We start from the raw sequence: 22,545 nt of genomic DNA, 5'->3' as shown, positions 1-22,545 counted from the left end.
CCTTGGGTGAAACACGGTCTGTGTCATTCCAGAGCTTTAATGACTTGACTTCAAGACTTTATTTCAACCCGAGCTGTTTTGTCTCCTCAGACTTACTTCACCAGCCTGTGGTGGTTTGAGTTCATGCTGTAAAAACTCCTTCTCTCTAACAGATTCGTCGGGTCTCTTTTGCAAATCCCATCTATCAAGAAGGACTGGCGGATGACATAGATAGGAGAAGCCCTGTTGTTAGATCCCATTCTTCTTCACCCTCTTCCCGGAGTCTTAAGACTTTATCTAATATTCAGACTAAGGTAAATCCTGCTATGTATGTTACGTGTGCCGTAAGTAGTTGTGTTGCTTGTTTATCGTAGCTGACATCGCTTTAGTGTATGTTCATAGCCACTTGCCAACAATTGTAAGAGCAGAGGTCAGTAAGTGTAACAGATAGTTGTAAGTGCGTTAGCCAGACTCGTTCTGTTACTCTGAGGGCTAGCTAGCGAGACTCTTACACGTAACTGAATTCCTGCAATCCTGAGAGATATTTTTTCCTCTTTTTCTACCCAGCATATTACCACTCCAACCAAAGGATTTCTGTCCCCAGGATCTCGTAACGCTAAATTTAAGAGCTCAAAGAAGTGTTTAGTAAGAAGTGCTTTGGTTCATGTATCTCTTCTATTTTTTTTCCTGTATTCACTTGTGTGATAGTTAATTTAATAACTTTTCTGTATTATTCAAGATTACGGAAATGGCCAAGGAGTCGCTGCCGTGCCCCACGGAGTGCGTGTACCCTGCCCTCGCTGGCTGCAAAGCACCGGTTGATGTCATTCTGCCTCAGATTACGTCAAACATCTGGTAAGTGGAGTGCTGCTGTGGAAGATGACGTGATAGAAACGGGATTCTTACTGAGCCTACACAACCAAATTTTCTGATGCAAAATGTGAGGACTTCAAGACATCCTTTGCCAAATTTTTTTTTAAAGGGGGGAGGTTGGTTTAATGAGACTTAACTTGAATAATTTCAAGTTGCCTTTTTTGTAAGACTATGAAGAGCTGGCACCCAGGAACAGAGGGAGCCTTCTCCATCGCATGTGGCAGAGCAGACTGATCTTACTGATCTGTGACGAAGCAGTTGGAGCTCTCTGTGTACTAAAGGGGAAGTGGGATTTTGAAAAAAAAAATTCCTATTTCAAAGGCTCAGCGATTTTGTTTCCGATCTGAATTTTGGTAACTTGTCACAACAAACTACAGACGCGCAGTGGGAGCTGCTCCGAGCGGCCTTCTCCAGCGCGCTCGGCTCCTCTGCGTCTGGTACGTACGCGTGGGCTCTGGAGTGCCGTTGTCTGGTGGATGAACTGCAGAAACGCGTGCTGCTGCAGATGGAACGTCACTTGCGTTTTGTTTTTTCCTTCATTTGAGTGCCCGTGAATCAGCGTTGATGTAAGATTTCTTTCCGCTGCACCGTGTTGGGCAGAGAGGAGGTGAATTCTAGCAAAACAAACCATTTTGCTTCCTCCCCTGCTGCAGCGCCAGAGGTTTGGGGCAGCTCATTCGAGCGAAGAACATTAAGACCGTGGGTGATCTGAGTACTCTGACAGCATCAGAAATCAAAACTCTTCCCATCCGCTCTCCGAAAGTTTCCAACGTTAAAAAAGCTCTTACAGGATATCATGAGCAACAGGTGAAGTTTAATTTTTAATCCAAAAAGCCAATACTAGCTTAATGAACTGCTGACATCCCTCGTGAGGAATAATGTGGGTTTTTCCCCGTTAGAAATAGCACTTTAACACGTAATCTCCACCTGTTAGAGGAACAAGTCCCACCGTGTATTCTCCCCGCCCCCCCCATCCCCCGAAAATGCATCTCTTGATCCTCTCCCAAAAAATTTTCAGGTGAAATCTCGCGGATTTGAGGAAATGACAGTGCTTGAAGATGCAGAAAAGCCCGTAAATAATGTAGAAGATAAATCTCTTTCTGTGGATGAAGAAAAACTTGCGACAGGTACCTATCACCTGCTTTTTGCTTCGGTTTGGATGTTTCTGCTGTATTGCTGCTTTCAGTCTCCTAATGGGAACACCTGATTTTTTTAATTTCTTTTATGAGAGAGTGTTAATAGCTACTGTTAGCATGTTAGATGGGTGTTCAGCTTGGCCACTTTATGAAGCCCTGTAGCAGTGGCTTTTTAAAACTTGCTACATATTTTGAGGGAAGGTGCTGGTTTTCCCTCAACTAGCTTGCGTAAGGATGTGAAGAACAAGTTAGGCGGGGGTGCGAGTACTCGATTTTCTGAACCTCAGCAGGGTATCTCTGCAGAGCTGTGCCGTGCCGCGGTGACCACTGCGGTTCTGGGTGCGCCCAGAGAGAAGCAGGAGGAAGGGGAGATAGTGCCGTGGTGCCTTGTCCTGAGCGGGGTGGGAGGGGAAGGGGGTGATTCCCTGGATACCCAGGTTGGATATGGTGCCTAGATTTGTATATTTGCATGCTCCTGTGCATTTTTGGAGTTTGGCCTAGGGAATCTACGTTTATTCTTCCTACAAGATCCTTGAAGCCTGTGGTTAATGGAGAGCAAAGAACTCGGGAGTAACATCTCTTCAGCTGTCCAGTTTAAACGTTGGGCTTTGGGGTAGCACGTCTTGAAGGACGCTGGCAGCATCCGACTAGGACCAGATGCTTTCATTTCTGCCCTTGGTTTCATTGTACAATCGTGATCAAATGTAATCTAAGTCACGATAAAGCAGGGCAGTGTGGAGTTCTGAAGGTGCCTGTGGCACAAGCTCTCAGGTTGTCTGGAACAAGTACTTTGTGAACTGCTGGAAGACGTTATTTTGTACACCAGAAGCTGTCACGTTCTGCTGCAACAGAATTCTGCTTAAACGCAGTCGCAGAGACCGCACTGCCCTGCTTCCCTTCCTTTTCAGATCTGATTGAACCGGTTGTGCTGAGCACGAGTGACCCGCCCACGGCAGATCTTCTGAGCCGGATCGACGCGCTTGCTGCTCAGCTGACCTCCGAGGAGCTCCACGGCTATTCAGGAAGCCAGCTTTTTGAGATGCAAGAAAAACTTGTTGGTATGACAAACTGTATCATGAAAAACCTGCAGTCCCGCTGGAAATCGCCACCCCGTGAAAGTTCTGATTAGTTGCTTCTCATTCCTAAGTAAGGAGGATTTTGTTACGACGATACTCCCCCTAACCTGCCTTTCTTACTGGTGAATTTTTCCTTAAACTGTGCATTTTGTACTATAGCAGATTTTTTTTTTAACACCTGTCTGAGCAAAATGTGTCATGGTTGGTTTTGTTTTCCCTTGGGTTTTTTGTTTGTTTTAATTTGTGGGATCGCCTATTCCCTACTAGAGGTATTTGTATCGTATTGCTATGCATATTTCTTTCAGGTAGTGAAAGAAAACTCGATAAAGTTGTGCAATAGCAAAGACTGTGAAACCAAACCACCAGAGTAGTTAAATTATTTTTTTCCAGATCCGAAGTGTTCTTACTGACTGCTGCAGGCTCCCGTTACCTGGTAAGCGATCGAGCGCGCAGCTCTGCCCCGCTGCTGCCCTGTTTGTTTCCTGGCCGTTGCTGGCGCTGACAGACCGCGGCTCTCCCGTCAGCGCCGCGTGGCATTGCCGTGAGCTGTGCTTCAGTCCTTGCAGCAGCAGCAGTCCAGGGACCTGGCGTTTGACCACTGGACGATGTCTATTTTTGCATGTATTTTTGTAAGAATCACACTAAGACGCTGGTAAGGCAGTGCACCCGCACAGGTGAGAGACTTTGCAACCTTCTCAGGCTCTTTCCCATGTTCTTGGTTTGCAGCAGTTCGCCTCCTGTGGAGAGGACTTTTTCCTTGGGGAAATGAATGGATTTGACAAAAGCTATTTGTATATTATGTACAGATTTATGATGGCAAATGTTGCTTAATAATTTATGATTTTGAGTTTTAATTGCATGGAATGCATTGCTGCTTCTCAGAGACCTTCAGAGAGAGTTCTTGGGTTTTACTCTGGCAATCTGATTTGTATATATTGTACTGTGGCTATCAAAATGGACATTTATCACAAGGAATTGCTGCAGTTGTTTTTAGAACTTACACATGGGCAAATAAAACAGCAAATAGTTCACCAGCTTGTGAAGGTGGTGGTGGTTTGGGGTAGGTTTTTTCCACCCCTTCAGATCTGTTCAGCCCTCCCTCGGCAGTGCCTTGGATTCACAAGGTTGAGAGGGCACTTGACAGTGGTTGCTGCTGCCTTAAGGTGGGAGCAGGTCCTTGGGGACGTGGTGGTATCTGGTCAGTGAGACTTTAAATATTTTTCTTGACATGCGTGAGCAGGGCGAAGGAAACAGATCTGAGAAGGAGATGGCTTGGAGCTGTCGCGTGAACAGCGCCAGGGATGAGCTGCCTGTAGGTTTGCTTGCTTCCTTGAAAATGTTATTTAGTGCCGAATCTGTCTCCTGAGGTTTATTCACCTCTTGTATCCAGTGTGCAGATAAGGATGTTCCTAACCCATCTTGAAAGGGCGTTAACAGCTTGGTTTAACCAACAACTACCCTGCAGTGCTGACAGTCCTGAGTCCTGCTTGGAGGAGGGACAGGCCCCTTTCCAGCTGGTCGTGTGCACCGTGACGGGCTGCGAGTGCCCTCTGAACCGAGCCCTCGGCATCAGCATTGCAGCTCCTCCTCCTGGTAACATGGCTGTAACCTTTAGTCTGTTGTGGACGCAGGGTACAGTGATTTCTGATTTCCTCCTTGCTTGGAGCCTGGCTGGTACCAGGAGCTTCAGCAGACGAAGCAGATAACCACTGTGTTCAGCTGTGAAGTAATTTCCCCTGTTCATTCACAGCCCTGTCATCTGCCCTCTGGTGCGGCTGTTGCAGCATGAGTAAATACATCAAACGTACTGCAGAAACATCAGCTTTATTTAGTAATAACAGCTTTTGACCCCAGAACAGTTGCATGAGAAAGATGCGTAAGAGCTCAGCAAGCAGAAGGAGAGGCTTTTGGTTTTGGGTTCCCCCCTCAGCTAAACATTGACTGGAGATACTAAGCTTAAACGTGGCTTAAATGGAAAAGTGAATATATTCAAACATGTTAGACTAGCCCAGAAAAATACTCTCTTAATGGGAGAATGAATAACGCAGTAGTTGGTGGTCTTAGTCTTAAGTGCACGTATAGCATTTCAGAGACGCCGCACGGGACTGCAGCTCTAGCGTGGTGACACACTGCGCTGGCAGGCGCTGGTGAAATGCTTGGAGGTCCAGACAATGTTTAAAAAGCTTTTTTTTTTTCTCATTGGAAGAAATAGAGTTCCCGTGAGCAATGCCTACTGGCGTGTTCACAGGTAGCTTTCAAACATGTTTTGAAAGGATGTTTCGAGAGTATTTTGCTCTGCAGTTACTTTCTCCCCCCCCCACCCCCCTGTTGGTTCATAAAGCACTATCAGCACGGAAGACAGTACGGCACTTTGGAAACGCTGTTCCAGCCCCTGTTCTGAGGCTGACGTGAGGGGTGCCGGCGTGTCGGTGCCGTGCGGATACACTTTATGGAAGGACGTGCTCTGGGTTAGACAGCCTCCACGTAGTTGGCCGGCAGCATGCCCGTCTTGCCGGTTCTCTGGACAGTCCCATACATCCAGCCTTCATCGATCGCTTGTACATTTACGATCGTGTCGCCATCTTTGAAGGAAACCTCGTCAGCGTCGGCTGCCATGTAGTCATACATGGCCCGGTACGTCTTCTGGTAGTTTGAAGAAAGGGGGTGGGGGGAGGTGGGCAAAAAAACAAGCGACAGGTTTATACCCCTGCTGTCAGCACTGGCGAGAATCGAAATGTAAGAGCAGGCTCGGGGCAGGTTCTGTTTTGGCTGGTCTTCAGACTCAGCTGGTTTTGGGTCATAGGATGTTTCCCCCAAGTAACTAAGGGCCTCAGCTACCCAAGCACCCCAGTCCCTCGGCGTAGAGCCGGGTGTTTCAGTGGCACTGACACTGAACACGGTGTTTTCCGAGTGTGTGTGAGCAGCATCGGCACCCGGTAGCTCCAGCCGTAACTGAGGTGTTTGTTCCCTCCCTGCAGCTGCTGGGGGCAGGGGGTGCCATACCCGCTGTCATCTATCTGCTCTGTCCCAGGAGCAGGCAGAAGAGTTAATGGAAAGTGTACGAGGACAAGTGAGGGTCTGTCCCCCTAGAGTCAAATCAGTTACGGCTTCACCTGGCTTTGTACGGAGCGTCAGCCCAGGGCTCACTCCTGGACCAGCACCAGCGGGAGCATGATGAGCATGCACCGTCAGCCCCAGGGACCTCCAGGGCCTTTGGCAGGCAGACTGACGCCCGCAGCACGCCTGGGGCTGCGCGTCTTCGTGCAGCTGAGCAGTGTTACTTACGCCAGCAGTGGATGGGTGGGAAGGAACCGACGACACCGTTGTCTGCTGGGTGGCGACTGACGATGACCGTTGCTGTGGCAACTCCACGGTTTTAGCATGTTTGTAGCCCACTGCAAAAGGAAAATATATTTTGTATTGTTTATTACAGAATTGGCAATAGGGTTAGAGTTACTCTGAATGAAGATCACGGCATAGGTCACTAGGTGGGGTGCATGAAATACAGTTTACAGCTGTTGGGTATGCCCATAGCTCAGCATTTCGCAGGTGGACTCTGTGCTTTTTCCTGGCACAAGGAATTACTGCAGGTGAGCCCATGGCCAGTACTGCCCTGCCGGGGGGGCTGAATGCCATTGGTCATCACACGTGGATAAATGGTGTGTTTGTGCTCCTGTTACCTGTTGCAGTTGTGGTAAAGAAGCCCCCGTTGCTGTAGTAGGACAAATGCTGATCCACACCCTCTGAGGGTTCGGATTTTTCCTCACCACCACTGAGGCTCAAGGCACTGGCAGAGCGGGAGTGCTCCCGGCTGCGGCGCTGGGCTTGGACTGCAGGGAGGAAGCAGCACGAACCAATTTATGCCTTTGTTTTGTAAGGAGATGCACGTGTAAAAATACATGTATATACACATATATGTATATACGTACACACATATATAGGTTACTTTGTTTATATATACACATACATACATACATGTGTAAAAAACACCTGACGCTCTACCATTGTTACCAAAGCCATGGAATTTGTGCGTATGTTGAGCGGAAAATTGACAGCTATTGCAGTGGTTACTGTACTTTACAAAATTAATGGGAAAAAGCGTGAGTTAATCAGAGTCTGGTTTTATGGTTACTTAATGTATTTGCCACGGGTTTTTAAAGCAGTCTCTGGCCACCATGCTGATGTTCTGCTCGGGAAGGCACAGTTCATGGAATCATAGAACAGTTTGGGTGGGAAGGGACCTTCAGAGGTCATCATGCCCAGCCCCCCTGCCGTGAGCAGGGACATACTGCTCTGTTACATCCCTGTTCTTTTGAACACGGTGGCGGAAGGCAGCGCACAAGGCTATGCTTGCATTCTTGCAGAGGTAGAGTGCTAAGCGTAGGTACTTCAGTACCCCCAAGCCGCCAGTTTTACTGCTTGGATCTGCACAAGTCCAGGATCTACTTTGCACGCATAGTGCAGCCGGTGGGACAAACCTGAGATCATGTGTAAGCTTCTGGACTGAATATTGTCTTCTGCTGGGTCGTAGTCGAAGACGGACCCGGGATTAGTGCGCCACACACGAAGACCTGCAAGAGAGCACTTTTTCTGAGGAGAAGCTGGAGCTTGAGCAGCTTCTGGAGAGCTTGAGCAGCACATGTCTGTCCTCACTCGGAGTGAAAACGCATCAGAAAAGGGCAAGCAGTATTTCATAAAGTATTTCTCAAATCTACAGCACGGATTAAGCTTTTTTTAAAAATAAATTTCTCCACACCAAGTGAGCTACAGTATTTCTCTAATATGCACAGAGGTGAAGTTAAAATACGAGTAAGAGATGAAAATTCAGCATTAGATTTCAAAGTTAGGCAGGCTGGGAGAGGCAGACCACAGCCGGTTTACGGCTGCTAAGGGAACGTTTTCAAAATGGACTTTGACTATAAACATCATCTCCAAGTCACGATAAATTTGAATTGCTACGGCTGAGCTGGAATAAAACGATTCATCAGGGTCAGCTTGTGCTTTGTGTAAGTGACATGCTCGGGCCGTTACAAAACCTGGGTGCTGCTTACCGGTGAGAGTCTCCTGATCCTGGTCCACGCGCTTTCGCTCCATTTCTACTACTCGCCGCTGAATGCCCCTGTAGCTGATGTCACTGAAGTCCTGCATGTTCTTTTTCACGCGTTCTGTAATGGGGTCGGTAACCACGGGGGTGAAACTGCCTTTGTTCTTCTCAAAATCTTCATGGTATTTCACCTGCAACGTAAAAGGAATGTCTGTTCCCCGTAGCTAAGTTGAATAATTTTTATTCCTGCTTACCTCAGGTGAGTTTCTAGCAGAGAGGTGCACTGCTGTCTGAACTTTTGCTTTCTCTGAGCCAGGGAACGAGAGAGAGCCTAAGCCCAGACGTGCCTTTCTGGCAGGCACTCTTACCTTTAGCGTTTCAGAATTTGGGTAACTAAGCTTGGTACGTGTACATTGTCCTTGCGCTGCCAGTCCTGGAACGTCTCAGCAAAATGGTTTCCAGCTAAATCACTTGCCAAGTTAAAAATACATCTAGAAAAGCTCTTACTGTAGAGATGTGTTTCTGGGTCTCTCGAACGCGCCGCAGCTCCGGTGTATCCAGTACGTACGCGGCTTTGCCCTGTACTTGTTTTCGGAAACTGTCTGAATAAAGAACCTGCCGGATGAGAAACGGGACGTGAGCACAGGGCACACCACTGCTGCTGCGCCGCGAGGAAGGGGCTGTGCTGAAGCAACCTGGCAAAAAGGGGGGGAGCAGCAGCTGTGGCGGTGATTAACACTGGAATGCAAAGCAAAATTCTTCTTCATAATTAGAGACAGTGCTCTGGACTTGACCCCAAACTTTGCTTTTCTTAACTAAAAGACCCCCCCTTACCTTTTTTAACCTGGTAACAACAGGTAGAGGTAATGCAGTTGTTATATTCTAGGTGATATTTGCATGTATTTGACCTGTGCCTCACCAGCATCAGTGATGTTACCAGTGTCAAACAGACCTAATGCATTAGGCCTGTGTCTTTCATTGAAATACTACACTTTTTGCTGGGTTTGTAGGGTTTCTTTTTTGAGTGTTAACTGTTGTGTCATGTTTCTGTAAACATTTTTTTGCAGATATTTTATGACTGGATTTATTCAACAGGCCAGGCCAGGCTGGACAGGGCTCTGAGCAACCTGATCCAGCTGAAGATGTCCCTGCGCACTGCGGGGGGTCTGGGCTGGGTGGCCTTGAAGGGTCCCTTCCAGCCCAAAGCCGCCTGTGATCTGGTTTGTATGTAAACACTTACAGGGTGGGATACGTGGGGGTTTACCCTCAGGAGTAACAGGTTAGTAAAGAAGGGCCTGAAGAAGGCCATTTCCTGATTTGTCGTGTTTCCGTACAAAATGTCCAAAAATCTAACATAAAATACACTCTTACTGAAGGATGATCATTTCCTATCTCCTACGGTATATGACCAGTAAAAACAGAAGATATTTGCAAGACAATTGAAGGCCACATATGGTATTGAAAATTCAACTGTTGTATAAAAAAAAAACCAACCCTGAACTAAAGCAGTTAATGACATGGAAAGAAAGACTCCATTGCAGCAGAAAGCAAAGAGCAAGCATTGAAGGATTTGATTTCAGCATGGCTGCGTCACGCTTCCAGACGAGGCAGTTATGTCAACATCTGCACCGTTCATCTGAGTAAGGATTTCAGGGATTGCAATGTTACTTTTTAACGTATTTTCATTTCTTGGCGGAACAGAACCTACCGAGCTGATGTTTTCCTGATTGCGTTTGGCTCTCTCCATCTCCGGAGTCATTGGTGTTGGAGTTCCTTTTGCCAGATGTTCCTTGTACAAAACCTACAGTGTACAACAAGGCAGCCACAAATCAGACCGGAATAACTCCTAGCTCCTCCTGTAAACGGTGTTACTGTTCAAGCACAGTCATCACTGCAGGGGTAGAAAAGATCTCGGGAAATAAAGCATCTAAGAAGTTATTTGCTAGAGCAAAAGGTAAAAATCAAAGGGAAAAATAGGCAAAAATAAGGAAAAACTGAGAAAATAAGGCTAAATTAGAAGTGGAGGGTTTGTTCAGAATGGTTATTTTTAATACAAGGTGGTGGTTGTTCTTTCAGTACCGAGCTAATGTGTTCTTGGTTGCGTCTGACCCTCTCCATCTCCGGGGTGACTGGTGTGGGGGTTGCCTTCCCTAAGCCTTCTCTGTAGGCGGCCTACAGAGCACAAAGTAACGCAGCGTCACAGATGGACAGACTGGGAACCGTAATGTTACTGGGTTTAGAGTACACACCACCCATTATGAAAGAAAAAAAAGGTCAGAGGAAAAATAGTATTAAAAAGTTAATTGATAAAAAGTCTCTTACGTGCTGTAAAATTAAGAGATTACATTCTAAGTTTGAGGGGAAAAAAAATTAGAGGGTTAAATAAAACCAGGCAGACTTGGGTTATTAAAAAAAAAGTGCTCTATCATATCCCCTTTAGTTCTTCCAGACAATACCGAGCTAATGTGTTCTTGATTGCGTTTGACTCTCTCCATCTCTGGAGTGACAGGTGTGGGGGTTGCTCGCCCCAAGTTCTCTTTGTACAACACCTGTGGGATGCAGAAGATGTATCCGGTATCTTAAACCCCTCCCAAAATCAAAAGGATTTGACCACAAATGATTACTTGGTTATCAAATTTCAGAAAAGTCACGACTGATTAAGATACGCAGCACTGCACAAAAGCCAAACAGCTACTGCTGTAAAGAAGGGTGAGGAAAATAAACCGTGAAAGAGCAGCTTGTTATTTTTCTGGTTAAGAAAGAAGGGCTCTATCCAGCTACGCCTGCAGCAATGGCTCTGCCGCGGGAGGAAGCTGCCCCAGGCCCTCGGGAACTGTTTTACCTGCGGTTTTGTCTCTGTTTGAAGGAATTCGTGACCTTTTGGGCAGGGAGGAGGGAGTTTTGTTACCACGCAGCCACTGGGCAGCCAAATAAAGCAGGGTGTCGAGGGCGGGTGTCTGGCATCGCTGCACTATTACACCTCCACACCGGCCCCGTCCCTGTCCAAGCTGTGGCTGGTACGCCACCCAGAACAGAACGGTCTCGTTCCTGCGGTGTCATTCGGGTCAGGGCCTCCTGCCCCACCTGCCACAGCAACACGATCGCACATGGGACAGAGGGGGGGGTGGGGGAGGGAAGCAGTGACATTTCTGGTTTGTTTTCTGCTGAAGTCAGCTAGCCCGCAGAAGCCAGGGAAAGCTTGGCTGAGCATAGAGAGAGAGAGAAGCCTGAATATCTTCACCAACGGGTGCTAAGGACTTCATATTGTCTGGATAGAGCCCACAGGTACACAAACCGCGTGGTGGAACAGGCCTACGTTTCTGGATCAGACTGTTAACATTAGAGTCATTTTATTTTAGAAGAGGAGTGATTAATTTGCAGAAACAAGTATATCTATTTTTTAAATTAGAATCAACTTCCAGTAGGTAGTTAGAATGTTACTTTTTAAAGATCTAAGCACAAAAGAAAAAAAGAAATGTATCTATTTCAAAGTACCGAGCTAATGATTTCTTGATTGCGTTTGACTCTCTCCATCTCTGGAGTGATTGGTGTTGGGGTCACTTTCCCCACATTTTCTTTGTACAAAACCTACAGGACACAAGGGAGTATCTAAATGTCATTACAAAGGCACCGCCACCACCACCCCCACGCCCAGACCCAAACTACATACGCTACAGCTTTTGAATCATTAAGTTTAGAAAGAGTTAGACTTGGGGCACAGTGCTCTTCTAAAAGCCGCATCGGAGCGTTGCCGTTACCCTGCCAGGATGCAGAGCCGGGCCCTGCACGGCCCCACCTCTGCGTGCAAGCACACTTGCGGTAAGAAGGGGTTAACGCAGCGGCAGAGAAACGCTCCCCACCCAGAAAAGGTCAGACCGAGTTCTGGTGAAACCCTGCTTCAGCCCGTGTCAAACAGGAGATACCGCGGCTCGTTCCTAAGCACAGTAGGAGGTTTTTAAACGTGGCAGATCCGTTTCAAGTTAGAAAGCACAGACCACTGAACTGCGACGGTTACGTTAAACACTTCATTCCGATCGTTAGGAACCGCATTCCTGTTAAAAATACCGAGCTAATGATTTCTTGATTGCGTTTGACTCTTTCCATCTCGGGAGTGACAGGTGTCGGGGTTGCTTTCCCTATGTTTTCTTTATACAACACCTATGAGACATAAAAAAGGAGCCAAAGAAAGCGACAATAAACAAACAGCTACCCGCAGACAAACCCCGCGCCCGAGGCATTTTTTTCTTGTATTTATTTTCTCAGGGCCTAGGTATGAGACATATTTCTAAAGAAGGTACTTAGCAATATTCTACTAGAGACGCAGGGTTTGGCACACTGGCTTTTCAGCTACAGGATCACTTGTAATAAATGGTGTGAGTACTACGTCAATGAGACCACAAAAATACCATATGGAGAGGCTGAGGATGTTATGAAGATGTAAATATATTTTTTTTAAAAAAGGAATGTCAGCATTGCAGAGAAAATGAGTGGAGCTTGTTAAGTGTTTTTAGGATTAGAATAGGGCATTAAAGTCACTCTTAAAAAACAACAAAAAACTGCAACAAGTTAAAGTCACCACTGTAAACCACAGTAAGGCGTGAGTAAGGAGTCACTTCTGTCAGCTGCTTTAGAGCTCGGGTCGGCGTTATTTCGGAACAAGTGTTACAATGCCCACTCATTAAAACTGTTAAAATGTTCTTTTAAAAAGAGTTAAAGTGAACTTTTTCCTCTTAGCAAAGTACCGAGCTACAGATTTCTTGATTGCGTTTGACCCTCTCCATCTCCGGAGTGACAGGAGTGGGGGTTCCAGTCCCCACGCTCTCTTTGTACAACACCTGCGTGGTAACAAGAAGCATCCAGAAACATCGTCACGTCTCAGTAACAATCACATCCCACATGAAGTCAAACACCGAGTCTGCTGGAGCTCAGCCTGCTCTAACGTGCCCGAAGCCAAAGGCTGGGCTGCACCCCGGCGGCTCTGACGGCAAAGAGGTCCACGGATGGGTGCGTGAGCTCAGCGGGTGCGACACGGCCAGCGCAGGAGCCTCCTACGGCTGCCACATTCGCGTGGTGGAGCGGCGCGCTCAGACTGCCACGGAAGCCTGCTAGAAAAAGTCAGACCCTCCCTCTTCTACGGTAACGCCGTTAAAACAGGAAACCGATAGGATTAAAAAGCAAACCCCACATATAAAAGAAAAAGGAGGTTGGAACAGGGAGCAAAATGGTTAAAAATCTTTAGAATAAGGTAAATAAATACAAATATGAAGAAGTGGTAGGTCAGTAACATCGGAAAATATAGTACAGGGAAGAAGAAAGGATGTTTTTATGAGTTGATTATATGGGAGTAAGGAGTGGAATTGTTCATTTTTAACAAAGGTTAAGAAGTTCTGTTTAAGTGGAGTTAAAGGGAACACTTCTTTTCCTCCACAAAATACCGAGCTAATGTGTTCTTGATTGCGTTTGACTCTCTCAACCTCGGGAGTGACAGGTGTGGGGGTTCCTGTCCCCAGGTCCTCTTTGTACAACACCTGTGGGGTAACAGGGCTGCATTAAATAAAAGAAAAAAAACAAGCAGCAGACAACAGTAACACGCAGCTTGCTGAGAAAACAGACTGAGTGTTTTTCAAAGTCGCCACGAGCCAAAGCTTGGACTAAAAGAGAAAAATTAAAGTGCTCCTCCAAACTACGCAGCTGAACACTCTGCAACGCCTTTGGGCAGGACGGGGGGACACCTTCCCTCCTTGCTTCCCAGGAGCGACGCAGGAAGGTGGCTGTGCGACAGCAGAGCGTTGCAGACTTCCCAAAGGCAGAAGGTACCAAATACAACACAAAAGGCACAAGGCAATCAGCTCCGTTTCGTTTACCCGGTCCATCGCCCTCGCAGCAGGTTGCACTGGTGTGTGTTAGAGCACTGTCACACTGAGGTCACAGCTCTGTGTCAGGCGCTGAAGAGTTTAGTTCGCATATATAAAGCAAGTAAAAACAGGAAAAAAAAACCCACCACACAAAACTAAGGATTATTGCAACTAAGAAAAGAAAAACAGGGTGGTTTTTAAGAGGCAAAAAACAAATTAAAAAGATATTTAGACTCAAAAGAAAGGCAGAATTAAAAGTTATTAAGGGGATGTCATAAAAGAGGAGGAATAAGAATGATGTGAGTAATAATTACGGAGGAAAAAAATCTCAGAGGGACCAGGATATTATTTTTTGTGTAAGTTGATTATAGGGGAACAAGAATTTTTTGTCTGTGTGTGTTAAAAGGATTTTAAAATAGATTAAAAGGGAACGTTCTGCTTTTCAAATTAAAAAATACCGAGCTAATGTGTTCTTGATTGCGTTTGACTCTCTCAATCTCCGGAGTGACAGGTGTGGGGGTTCCTGTCCCCAGGTCCTCTTTGTACAACACCTGTGGGGTAACAGGGCTGCATTAACACAAGCAAAAGGAACAAGCAGACAACAGCAACGCTCTGCTGAGAGAACACGCAGAACAGGAGATGTTTTTCTGAGATGCCCTGAACAAACACAGGGATTAAAAAGTCCACGAAAATAAAAAACTAGCTTAGAACTGTGAAGATACGGAGTTAAACCCAGTGTGACTTCTACCAGAATGCCAGAATACCTTCCCGACTTGGTTAAGTGCTTCTCAAGGTGGACGTTTAAAACCAGTGAGCATTTAGAAGATAAAAGTCTTATATAAATTATAATTAAGTGTATCATTGTCTTTTCACCAACAGTGAGGTTAAACCTTTTCCTGGCTGCACCTGAGTCATTGGAAGACCAGGTCCTAATACGCCTCCCTAAAAGTTTTTCCGTACACACACCCTCAGCGAAGAGCCATCCCTTCCGCAAGTAAAACGCTACTTACTGGCCACAGGTTACCATCAAAGAGTCCAGCTTGCTCACTACGGGAGGGACACAGAGACTCGATCATGATACAGGGGTGTGTGTGAAAATGGTCCCTTGAGAAATTGTCATTACTAGTGCTGTCCCACCTTATTTGTAACTTTCCTCACCCCCAGAAACATCCTCATGCTATACTCCTGCTTTCACCCTGCAAACCTGTGCTACCAGCATATCTGGAGCAGTTTACACCAGCTGGGCCACCGTCTCTGGGCAACGCTATTAAAGGCTTCCTAAAGGAAGAAGGCATCAAAGACAACACAGAAGGGCTAAAGAAATCAGTTCCGCTGCCTTTACCCGCTCCATCAACGTCACAGCAGGTGACACCGGCACGGAGCAGAGCACTCTTACACCGAGGTCATCTCCACAGACTCATCTCAGGCAACAAAAGAGTTTAGTGTTTATATGCGGTAAAACCAGGAGGAAAACCAGCAACCAAGGACTGAAGCCATTAACAAAAGGGAAAGCAGACATTAAAGAAGAAAAAAATATGTTCCGAGATGAAAGATGGAAACATGGAATCTGAAAGTTATTAGTAGGATGATCTAGTCAAAACAAAGTCAGTGACAATTATGGAGGAAAAAATGTCAAAACATGGGGAACAGGATATTCTTTTTTTGTGTAAATTGATTATGGGGAAATACAAGAGTAATTTTTTGGTGTTAAAATTATTTTTAAATTGATTAAAAAGGAAATTGCTGCTTTTCAAATTAAAAATAATACCGAGCTAAAGTTTTCTTGATTGCGTTTGACTCTTTCAATCTCAGGAGTGACAGGTGTGGGGGTTGCTCGCCCCAGATCCTCTCTGTACAACACCTGTGGGGTAACATGGGAGTTTAAAAAAAGGTAAGAACAAAAGATTTGCTGCATTTGATGGCTGTAACACATAATTTTTATGCCCACTAAATATACTAGAAAGCGGGAAAACTTAGGAAGTATAAACCAGTTAAAAAATTCAGAGGACGCCTTCTGATCGATAGCTAGAAATACTGCATCCCAATCCTTAGATACGCTTCCACAGAATAACAAAGCATTAGAGGAATGGAATTAAGCAAATAAAAAACCCAGTGGTTTTTAGAAATGCAAAATCCTTTGAGCTTCACAAAAAAAAAACTTTTAAAAATTAAAGGACATAAAGCATCAAGTGTTATGATTATCAAAAAAAACTTTTAAAATCTAAGTGCATAAATTATAACTAACAAGGACTAAAAAAAAAAATTGATAGCAGGAAGGGATGTTTCTATGTCCGTAAGTTCATTAGAGAGAGTAGAAAATTTACAGGTGTTAAATAGTTACAGGGAACTTTTTTCCACAGATGACAAAAAAGGTACCGAGCTAAAGTTTTCTTGATTGCGTTTGACCCTCTCCATCTCAGGAGTGACAGGTACCGGGGTGCCGATCCCCAGCCCCTCTTTGTACAACACCTGTGTGGCAACAGGGGGGTATTCAAAACAAAAAAAAGAAAGGAGGGAAAGGAAAGAGGAGGGCAGGGAGGAGAGAGAGAGAAGACAAGTAATTTAATATAGTGCAACTTCAAAGTATGAAAAAGAGTTTTGTCAGCCCGGTCCGAAGGCTGGCAAACAAAAGGGGAAGGAGAGTAACCAGCAAACGGTGCTCCGCGGTTTGTCGGCGTCTCACCCGGGCGCACTCACACGCTGCCAGCAAGAACGGCGGGAGCGGTCGGTGCAACGCACCGCTGGAGCCCAGCGACCCGAAAACTCTCCCGCAAAGGAGGTTCCTTCCTCTAACAGACGGCCTTGCACGAGCAGCTTTGCCCTGCAGGTTTCTGAGCAGGCCCACCAGGGCAGGAGAGAGCCGGGACAACCTCAGAGACAACATAACGCAGCCGAAAGTTTAGCAGCAGTGGCGTCTCCAAGCTGCCCTATTAATCTCAAGTCAGGACTGAATTTCGCATCGGTCATGTCTGAATCGGGTCAGAGTCAGTCAAAATTAGTCCTAAGCTGCTCTAATTAAAACAGAAGTATAGAACAAAATGATGCCATAATGGTCATTTGACTGGCGTGTGTCAGGAGTAGAAACAATCTGGACAGAAATCCCTTACTACAGTAATTTTTCCTCATATTTACAATTTTCATCATTTTTTCACATTGCAGCGGTATGGGGATACCACCAAGGTTTTCTCACAAAGACCTGTAGGATATAAGCAAGCACCCAACACAGCAAAACCAGGGAAGGAGACAGCACACGCTCTTTGCATGAGACTGCTTTGCTTCAGGAAGCGTTAAAAGTTCGTTTTTCGTTTGCGGTGCAGCCAGCGTGGTGAGTCTGCGGACTGTTAGAAGGATCAACGCCGTTACTGAGGAGGGGAGCGACGCCACTCCGACACCTGCTATTTCACTGGGGAGAAAAATCAGGTCCTGCTTAACTGCTTTAAGCAAATGAGGTTAAAAATCTCACAGCTGGAACAACTTAATGATGGTTAAGCTGGACTGCGTGAAAACTTAAAATACAAGGATACGGACAGGGTTTTAGTCATTTGATTAAGAAAGGGTTCTTCAAAGTTCAGCAAAGAACTGGAAGAAAAATTTAATGTGGAGGAGTTAAAGGGATTGGATTTGGAGCGGAAATGGTAGCTTTTGTTTTATTTAGCAATACCGAGCTAATGTTCTCTTGATTGCGTTTGACTCTCTCCATCTCTGGAGTCACCGGTGTGGGGATGCCAGTCCCTAAGCCCTCTTTGTACAACACCTGTGAGGTACAAGAAAGTTTCCACAAAAAAGGCACTCAACACAGGCAAAAGTCATTAAATCTGACTGTTTTGTGAGTTATGTTCAGCGTTAGGACCACTTTTGAATTAATTTCACACTTGATCTAGAGGCAAATATTAAGGAAGGGGCTGAGGGTTGATTATTCTGTAAATACGTAACTACAGACAGTAGAAGATGAAGGGTTTAAGATAAAGCAAACATGGAGAGAAACACCACGTTAATGCCACAGCAGAATTCCAGTTTTGGTTCTTAAAAGAAATGCATGTAAAGTTGTAAATCACCAAAAAAAGTTAAAGCAGAAAAAGGTGGAATATGAATGAGTTAAAAATACTGCCAGGGGAAAGACAGGAGCAGGGTGAGATTCTAAACCACTGAAGAAAAACAGATTATATGTTAGGGTGTTATGCAAAAATAAGTTGTTATAATTTTATTTTTTTTAAATACCGAGCTAATGTGTTCTTGATTGCGTTTGACTCGCTCTATTTCTGGAGTGACAGATGTTGGGATACCTGTCCCTAGGTCCTCTTTGTACAACACCTGCGGAACACAAGCACCCAGCAAGGTGAGAAGATCACATTCCTTCCACAGCTACAGTACATTCGGGTACATCATTCACCTGGCTTATAGGTAGATACAATCTGGGATTATCTGTAAATACGTGCACAATTTATTTTACTCAGTGTGCATCTTTTTACGTACAGTCACCAGCTTAGCCAAGTACTCCGTGTCTCTGTGGAGGTGCTGGAGCACACTGAAGTCAATGCAATACTTCATCGCAGAGGGACGCGAGTTTAAATCTTCTGCTGGCCTGGCACGAAAGGTGGGCATGTTCTGCTCTCACCTCGGTTTAGGAAAAGTAATAGCATTACTTTTCAGGCCGTCAGCACTTCTGGAGGTTTTTTTAATTGTGCTGACAAACAGCTGAACCTTTGATAGACATGTTTACTATGAGAATAGAATCGTAGAATCGTAGGTTGGAAAAGACCTTAGTTGTGGGCTCCATTGCATTTTGATCTCTGTGGCTATTTGTTCAGAACCCCACTATTTTACTTTGTTTTAAATCTCTAGTAAGAAAAACAATTGAGTTGTAGCTCTCATATTAATAGATTTAACTTAACCTGTAATTGTTTGATTTAAAAAACATTGTTAAAAATTGTTTTATTTAAAAAATTGCATTTTTCATTAAAGGAGTTGCACAGGAGAAGCATCGGTTGCTTTAAAACCTAATCATGTGGAAATCAACTACAAATGTAATCAGAGAAACATTACTAACAGTTCTTCTTGCAACTAGTAAAATACTTGCAACAAAAAGAGCTAACAAAAAAATACTCATTGTTTGATGTCATTGAAACAATGAAAACAATACAAAAATTAAGCACTCACAGCAAGGGAAAACAAATCATATAAAAGAAAAAATGAAGAATCATCTGAAGAAACAACTGAGTTGTGCAAAAGTGAGCTGTAGAAAACATTAGTATCATAAACAGCTCAAAAGGGAAATGGTACTTCTAAAATCAGAAATGGAGAATCCTAAGATACATGTTATATGGGTGTCACTGCTCCCCAGCATCGTACACCAAACATCTGAAGTACCAGTAACCACAGGACCGTATCCTGCCTCAATTCTGAATGCAGGGATCAACATAAATCAGCAGCAGCTCAAAATCAGGACACTGCATTGTGGTTATTAAAATCTTTACTTAACTAGATACGGGAAGAGCCAGGTACGGTTTCCACTTAAAATTGTCACTACGTTTTGTGACTACAAAAAAGGCTCCAATTATTTTTTTCTACAAAGTTTTCTCTAGCTGATCCATTTTTTCAGACTAATTGTAAGAAAGACATCCTCTGGGTATCTTTTGTTTCTAGGTCTGCGTTTAGAAAAGATCACAGGAGTAATACAGGGAAGTGGCTGATTGTAATGACTACAGCATTCACGTATTTGAACTTCCTGCTGCTGAATACAGAGATTTAAGAGATCTGTTCTCTTTTCAAAAAAAAATACCCACAAACTCTATCCAAGTTTGGAGCTTGAGCTCCGCATGAGCATACAGGTAAGTAGAAAACATCGGCCATTACCGAACTGATGTGCTTCTGTGTCTCCTTGACACGCTTCACTTCCGGGAGGTCGGGAATTGGAGTGCCTTTTCCAATGCTCTCCTTGTACTTAATCTACAAAGATGCAGACACCAGAAAAAAAGTCAAAGGACTCGCATTGAAGCACAGCTGACACAGGTATGTGCAAGAAGTTAGATTAATACAGAGACACAGGTCCTTTACACTTTGCAAACTCATTCAAAACTCTGGTACTAAACCCATTCTGATAGCGGGGAATCATCAAGGAGCCTTCGGTTAGAGCCGTTGGATGGCTAAAACTCTGCCACGCTTCTGCAAAGCAGTTTAACAACTCAGCTTAGGGTAAAAAAGCAGACGCTTGTTCAAGCCAGAACTTTTCAACTGAAGCTTAAAATCTGGGCATCTAACATCTCGCAGGAGCTTAATTTGAGCAAGAATAAACCCCATAATTTATAACAACTGAACCATTTCAAGGTTTCTTACACTGAGTTCTAAAAAATTGTGACACGAAAACATGAAAATAACTTCTAAAAATCTTAGCCTAATGTAGAACAGGCACCTAGACTCCTATGCGGCCACAGAAAGAGCATAATCCTGATCTCAAGGAGACTGAAAATTAAAAAGATCTCGCTGGCTTTAACATGAGCAGAGAGCTGCTGTTAAAGTATTCGCATCATCTTTACAAGCAACCTGTTAGAAGGCAGCTTTAGCTGTTGATGAGGTGTCACTGGGAATGGCACTTCACTACATGGGTTTTCTCAAAACAAGTGTAAATACCTCTGAACCTCATACCATTTGGTCTTTCTACCAACAAAAGAAGAATTTCTGAATTTTAAAAATCTATCATGTTCATCAAAAGTGAGAGTCACCATACATTTTAACAATGACTGCAATTTGCATTTCTACTTCAGCATAACAAAAAAAAAAGAATAGCATTTCACAGGACCACATTTAACACAGTATGCATGAAACAAATTGGCTAAAATATCAGTATCTTTTATACTAAAATGACGTCAGCATTCCAAAAAGCACGAAAAAGATTTACAAGTTTCAAAAGTAATATATGCAATTATTCCAATTTTAGAGTGCTACAATTTTCTCCCTAACAGTCAGGCTTTACGAGCCATGCCTTAAGCAAGGCTTTTGACGCTGCTTGCCCTGGCGTCCTCACAGAGCAGCTAACAGCGCACGGGTTGGATCAGTGCCCAGTGACATGGACTGGAAACTGCTGAACAGCCAGGCCCGGAGCGTTCTGACCGGTGGCACAGCGGCCAGCTGGAGACCAGTCAGCTGCTGTGTACCTCGGGGGTCAACACTGGGGCTAGCCCTGCTAGCAGCCTCCCTAGTGACCCGGGTGCTGGGACAGAGCGCACCCTCAGCGAGTCTGCAGGTGACATAAAACTGGGAGGACTGGGTGATGCACCCAAGGGCTGTGCTGTCACCCAGAGGGACCTCGACAGGCTGGAGAAATGGGCTGAGAGGTGTCTCCTGAAGATCAGCAGGAGGAAAGGCAAAGTCCGGCACCTGGGAAGGAATAACCCCAGGCACCAGTACACGCTGGGGGCTGGCTGGCTGGGAAGCAGCTGTGCAGAGAGGGATCTCGGGGATCTGGTGGACAATGTGCTGACCAGGAACCAGCAACGCAGCCTCATGGCAGAGGCGGCCAACAACATCCGTGGCTGCATTAAGAAGGGCATTGCCAACAGGCCAAGGGAGGTGATCCTTCCCCTCTGCTCAGCACCGGTTCTGTATCCAGTTCTGGGCATGCCAGTACAAGAAAGATGTGGACTTACTGAAGCAAGTCCAGTGCAGGGCCACAAAGATGAGTAAGAGACAGGAGTATCTTTGATAAGAGGCTTCGAGAGCTAGGACTCTTCAGACTGGAGAAGAGTAGGCTCAGGGGGGAACTTCTCAATGTGGATAAATACCCGGTGAGAAGGAATGAAGAGCAAGCTACTCTTCTCAGTAGTGCGCAGTGACAAGACAAGAGGTAACGGCCACAAATTAAATAAAGCAGAAAATTCAGTCTGAACACTTTTTTACTGTGAGGGTGGTCAGACACTGGAATAGGTTGCCCGGAGAGACTGTGGAATCTCCATCCTTCGAGATATTCAAAACTTGCCTGGACATGGTCCTACGCAACCTGCTCTAGCTGATCCTGCTCAAGTAATATCGTTGGAGTAGATGATCTCAAGACGACCCTTCCAACCTAAATGATTCTTTGATTCTGTGCTAAATAAACTAAGTTTGGGATGAGATTAAAAATGATGGCAAGAGCTTTCACATTTGAGAAATGGTTTTTAAGTAACAAGTTGAATGCTAATCATTAGAAAGAGTACCGTTTAAGTAGCAAGAACAGGAAAAACTTGCAAAAATAACTCTGAGCTGTATGGATTATTGCCAAAACACTGTTAGCAACATTTAAAGAAATGAGGGGGGGGGGGGGGGGGGGAATACATTCTTTCAAGTTGAATCAGCACTCGTAGAGTATTAAAAATCAATTCTTTCCTACCGAGCTAATTGCATCCTGGGTTCGTTTAACTCTCTGCATCTCTGGTGTCTTTTCAATAGTAGTTCCAGTTCCAATATCTTCTTTATATAAAATCTTAATATTTAGAATGAAGACAACAAGGTTAAGCATACAAAACACAACATTATTTCTTTTAGAGAGTGAATCCAGGCTCATGACAGCAATTTGTACACAACCGTGCAGGCTGAAAGCCAGCTGGGAG

At 45.0% G+C, this 22,545-nt stretch overlaps 2 protein-coding genes across 22 annotated transcripts in view; one reads left to right on the top strand and one right to left on the bottom strand.

Moving 5' to 3' along the window:
* The window catches only part of RIF1 (replication timing regulatory factor 1), a 34,631-nt gene extending 30,536 nt beyond the window's left edge, over positions 1-4,095 (top strand). For 3 of the 6 annotated variants that reach the window (XM_075429694.1, XM_075429692.1, XM_075429696.1), the window contains 6 exons: positions 153-293; positions 547-624; positions 719-834; positions 1,506-1,659; positions 1,871-1,979; positions 2,897-4,095. In XM_075429694.1, the coding sequence (XP_075285809.1) occupies positions 153-293; positions 547-624; positions 719-834; positions 1,506-1,659; positions 1,871-1,979; positions 2,897-3,117 (819 nt within the window). In that variant the 3' untranslated portion in view covers positions 3,118-4,095. The remainder of the gene's footprint in view (positions 1-152; positions 294-546; positions 625-718; positions 835-1,505; positions 1,660-1,870; positions 1,980-2,896) is intronic. The other 3 variants (XM_075429697.1, XM_075429695.1, XM_075429693.1) reach the window with 2 other exon arrangements.
* Positions 4,096-4,869: 774 nt separating this feature from the next.
* Positions 4,870-22,545, bottom strand: part of NEB (nebulin) — a 127,999-nt gene continuing 110,323 nt past the window's right edge. For 5 of the 16 annotated variants that reach the window (XM_075429673.1, XM_075429682.1, XM_075429681.1 and 2 more), the window contains 15 exons: positions 22,326-22,418; positions 19,817-19,909; positions 18,182-18,274; positions 17,625-17,717; positions 15,732-15,824; positions 14,422-14,514; positions 12,174-12,266; positions 11,604-11,696; positions 9,817-9,909; positions 8,616-8,723; positions 8,116-8,299; positions 7,543-7,635; positions 6,745-6,894; positions 6,350-6,459; positions 4,870-5,707 (listed from right to left, as the gene is read on the bottom strand). In XM_075429673.1, coding sequence (XP_075285788.1) covers positions 5,534-5,707; positions 6,350-6,459; positions 6,745-6,894; positions 7,543-7,635; positions 8,116-8,299; positions 8,616-8,723; positions 9,817-9,909; positions 11,604-11,696; positions 12,174-12,266; positions 14,422-14,514; positions 15,732-15,824; positions 17,625-17,717; positions 18,182-18,274; positions 19,817-19,909; positions 22,326-22,418 — 1,656 coding nt within the window. In that variant the 3' untranslated portion in view covers positions 4,870-5,533. Of the gene's footprint in view, positions 5,708-6,349; positions 6,460-6,744; positions 6,895-7,542; positions 7,636-8,115; positions 8,300-8,615; positions 8,724-9,816; positions 9,910-10,564; positions 10,658-11,603; positions 11,697-12,173; positions 12,267-12,850; positions 12,944-13,543; positions 13,637-14,421; positions 14,515-15,731; positions 15,825-16,339; positions 16,433-17,624; positions 17,718-18,181; positions 18,275-19,816; positions 19,910-22,325; positions 22,419-22,545 lie in introns of all 16 variants that reach the window. The other 11 variants (XM_075429690.1, XM_075429677.1, XM_075429678.1 and 8 more) reach the window with 11 other exon arrangements.

This window comes from Opisthocomus hoazin, chromosome 9, assembly GCF_030867145.1.
Source record: "Opisthocomus hoazin isolate bOpiHoa1 chromosome 9, bOpiHoa1.hap1, whole genome shotgun sequence".
In the NCBI taxonomy this organism is placed as follows: domain Eukaryota; kingdom Metazoa; phylum Chordata; class Aves; order Opisthocomiformes; family Opisthocomidae; genus Opisthocomus; species Opisthocomus hoazin.
The sequence above is the reverse complement of the archived record's forward strand: the minus strand, read 5'-3'. Positions and strand labels throughout refer to the sequence as shown.